This window comes from Sinocyclocheilus rhinocerous, unplaced genomic scaffold (assembly GCF_001515625.1).
Source record: "Sinocyclocheilus rhinocerous isolate Xijiao unplaced genomic scaffold, SAMN03320098_v1.1 scaffold2685, whole genome shotgun sequence".
NCBI classification, from domain to species: domain Eukaryota; kingdom Metazoa; phylum Chordata; class Actinopteri; order Cypriniformes; family Cyprinidae; genus Sinocyclocheilus; species Sinocyclocheilus rhinocerous.
Window position 1 is genome coordinate 21,156 of NW_015667339.1, and position 3,587 is coordinate 24,742.

At 37.5% G+C, this 3,587-nt stretch overlaps 1 protein-coding gene and 1 long non-coding RNA gene across 2 annotated transcripts in view; both read right to left on the minus strand.

Annotated features, from left to right (window-relative positions):
- Window positions 1–719: 719 nt before the first annotated feature.
- On the minus strand, window positions 720–1,136 carry LOC107733819 (uncharacterized). Its single transcript, XR_001639025.1, has 2 exons — window positions 964–1,136; window positions 720–873 (listed from the first exon to the last, which is right to left on the minus strand). It is a non-coding gene; the product is annotated as an uncharacterized LOC107733819 (long non-coding RNA).
- A 680-nt stretch (window positions 1,137–1,816) lies between these two features.
- The window catches only part of scrn2 (secernin 2), a 7,656-nt gene continuing 5,885 nt past the window's right edge, over window positions 1,817–3,587 (minus strand). Inside the window, exons 8-9 of the mRNA XM_016545616.1 lie at window positions 2,061–2,223; window positions 1,817–1,970 (exon numbers count right to left, since the gene is read on the minus strand). Of these exons, the coding sequence (XP_016401102.1) occupies window positions 2,071–2,223 (153 nt within the window). The 3' untranslated portion in view covers window positions 1,817–1,970; window positions 2,061–2,070. The remainder of the gene's footprint in view (window positions 1,971–2,060; window positions 2,224–3,587) is intronic.

A 3,587-nucleotide genomic window follows, 5' to 3' on the forward strand; every position in this document is an offset into this window, starting at 1 on the left:
TCCAAAAAATATGAAGCAGCAAAACTGTTTCCAATATTGATATTAAATCAGCATATTAGAATGATTTCTGAGGGATCATTTGACACCGAAGACTGGAGTAACGATGCTGAAAATTCAGCTTTGAATCACAGAAATAAATGATATTTTAAAGTATATTAAAATAGAAAACAATTATTTTAAATTGTAATAATATTTCACAATATTACTGTTTTTTCTGTATTTCTGATCAAATAACTGCAGCCATGATGAGCATTACAAATCTTACTGATCCCAAACTTTTGAACAGCAGTGTATATATTTTATATTTACACATATTTACACATCCTCTTCAGAAAAATCTTTTTGGTCAATCCTATGAACCTGGACATGGCAGTTGGGCTGTTTTCTGGGCTTTCCTCCACTTCAAACATCCCCGAGGTGACATGAACTACCCGTGTTTCAGTAATAATAAAGATGCCAGACATTCTGAATCATTGATATTTTATTAAGTTTCTCCTCAGAGGGTCAGTCTGGTAGCTGAGCACGTCTCTTACAGGAATGAAAAGTGTTTTCACTAACATCTCTTATCTCACACATCTACCCACAGCACATACACACCTTAGTAATCTATCACAAACCGGTTAATGTGATGAGTATATGACCGCCCTGTGCGACAATTACATATGATTATGGTGATGCACTCACATGAATGAATATCTAGTGTGTGTGTGTTTTTTAAGTTACAGTTAGTGTGGCATGGACATGACAATTAGTTTGGCATGGCATCAGGGGAACTAGGAGAGCAGGATTTGAGCAGGCAGGAACCTGTGCGCTCTGGACTGTCTCTCTCTCTCCAGGCAGATCAGCAAGCACTAGTGACATTCACAACGACAACTGCAAAACAGCCACAAGTTACAGGCAATATCAGACAGTGGAAGTCACAGGTCAGATGTGTGAGGGATACGCTGACATTTCTCTGTTTACCTGCTCGGTCTCACTGGTAGAATTTGATCTCGGTGTCCACACAGTCGAAGAACAGATCCCCGAGCTCCTGGCCCTGTATCTCCCCCCTAAGCATGGCCTCGATCTCCTCAAGACACTGAGACTCCAGGTATCTCATAGTCTCCTGTAGAGAGACTCCAGCATCCTGACACACACACACACACACACACAGGGCTATATAAGAATATTGCAGATTCAGTGAACCTTAAGCTCAGTGAGAGCAGTTGTGGCATTTTTGATGACTACAAAAATGATTTCCACTTGTTCCCCCTTTTTAGCAAAAATATGGGTTATAGTGAGGCATTTACATGAGGAAAAAAAATTAACTTAAATGATTTTAGCAAATGGCTGCAATATAACAAAGAGTGAAAAATTTAAGGGGGTCTGAATACTTTCCGTACCCACTGTATATTTTATATTTACACATATTTACACATCCTCTTCAGAAAAATCTTTTTGGTCAATCCTATGAACCTGGACATGGCAGTTGGGCTGTTTTCTGGGCTTTCCTCCACTTCAAACATCCCCGAGGTGACATGAACTACCCGTGTTTCAGTAATAATAAAGATGCCAGACATTCTGAATCATTGATATTTTATTAAGTTTCTCCTCAGAGGGTCAGAGTCTGGTAGCTGAGCCCGTCTCTTACAGGAATGAAAAGTGTTTTCACTAACATCTCTTATCTCACACATCTACCCACAGCACATACACACCTTAGTAATCTATCACAAACCGGTTAATGTGATGAGTATATGACCGCCCTGTGCGACAATTACATATGATTATGGTGATGCACTCACATGAATGAATATCTAGTGTGTGTGTGTTTTTTAAGTTACAGTTAGTGTGGCATGGACATGACAATTAGTTTGGCATGGCATCAGGGGAACTAGGAGAGCAGGATTTGAGCAGGCAGGAACCTGTGCGCTCTGGACTGTCTCTCTCTCTCCAGGCAGATCAGCAAGCACTAGTGACATTCACAACGACAACTGCAAAACAGCCACAAGTTACAGGCAATATCAGACAGTGGAAGTCACAGGTCAGATGTGTGAGGGATACGCTGACATTTCTCTGTTTACCTGCTCGGTCTCACTGGTAGAATTTGATCTCGGTGTCCACACAGTCGAAGAACAGATCCCCGAGCTCCTGGCCCTGTATCTCCCCCCTAAGCATGGCCTCGATCTCCTCAAGACACTGAGACTCCAGGTATCTCATAGTCTCCTGTAGAGAGACTCCAGCATCCTGACACACACACACACACACACACCCACAGGGCTATATAAGAATATTGCAGATTCAGTGAACCTTAAGCTCAGTGAGAGCAGTTGTGGCATTTTTGATGACTACAAAAATGATTTCCACTTGTTCCCCCTTTTTAGCAAAAATATGGGTTATAGTGAGGCATTTACAATGAAAGTGAAAGGAGACAATCCATAATTGTTAAAATACTGACTGTTTTAATAGTATAGACACAATATGTAATCGACATGCGTGTTAACATGACTTTAGTGTGAAAAAACCTAACCTTTTCTGTTTTATATCCAGTTATATCCAATTTTACAACTTTGTTGCCATGACAACAACCTGCCATAACCAATAAAACCCTAAAACTGCTTTAAGGTTATTTCAATAGGAATCCCACACAATCTTTTATAAAATTATAAGCTTTATATTTCTGCTTTTATAACCCTTTTAAAATGGGCCTCAAATCACTTCCATTTTTTACCCCACTTAAACTTAATTTATTTTATTTATTTATTTTTAAGAAAATGAGGGACTATTTTTTGTGGTAATTAACATTATGCCACAAATGCTGTTGACTGAGCGTAACTTGTATTAAATTGAACCCAAAATATTTCTTTAAACCTAGCCTGACATATGAAATAATAGTCTGAAATATTCAAATATTTTGAAATGAAACCGTTTATTGAACCTTTAGACAAAATCAAAGTTTTATAATTTATAATTATGAATAAAATCTGACTGAAATTAAATCAGTCTTGATAACAGTATGGCAGACTACTTACATAAAATGCATATTAAAATCAGTTGATACTCTATATCTCCCCAATAATACGTCTCAAGATGAGTAATTATGACATTTAAATGCTTAGTTTTATGATCAAAGCTCTGTTGTTTTTATTCTGAGAGAAAAACAATGCAATGCAATACAATACAATTATGATTGACATATGTGACCCTGGACCACAAAACCAGTCTTAAGTGTCTGCAAGCTGAAGCTGAATAAATAAGCTTTCCATTGATGTATGGTTTGCTATGATAGGACAATATTTGGCCGAGATACATCTATTTGAAAATCTGGAATCTGAGGGTGCAAAAAATTAAATGTTCCTCAAAAGCCTGTTGTATCATATTTGATTCTCACATTTTAACCAAAAATCATGTATGGATAATCAAATAAACCTAAGTTGCTTCAGTCGAGTAAGAGTTCGTCTTCAAATATTGCTAACAATACAAATGTTATTCTTATGTTTACTTCATAAAACTGATGATTTCAAATCAAAAGGACATATGAATCATGACTTGGGACAGGTTTAGAATTAAGGCCTGTTCACACCAAGGACGATAACTATAAAGATAACGAT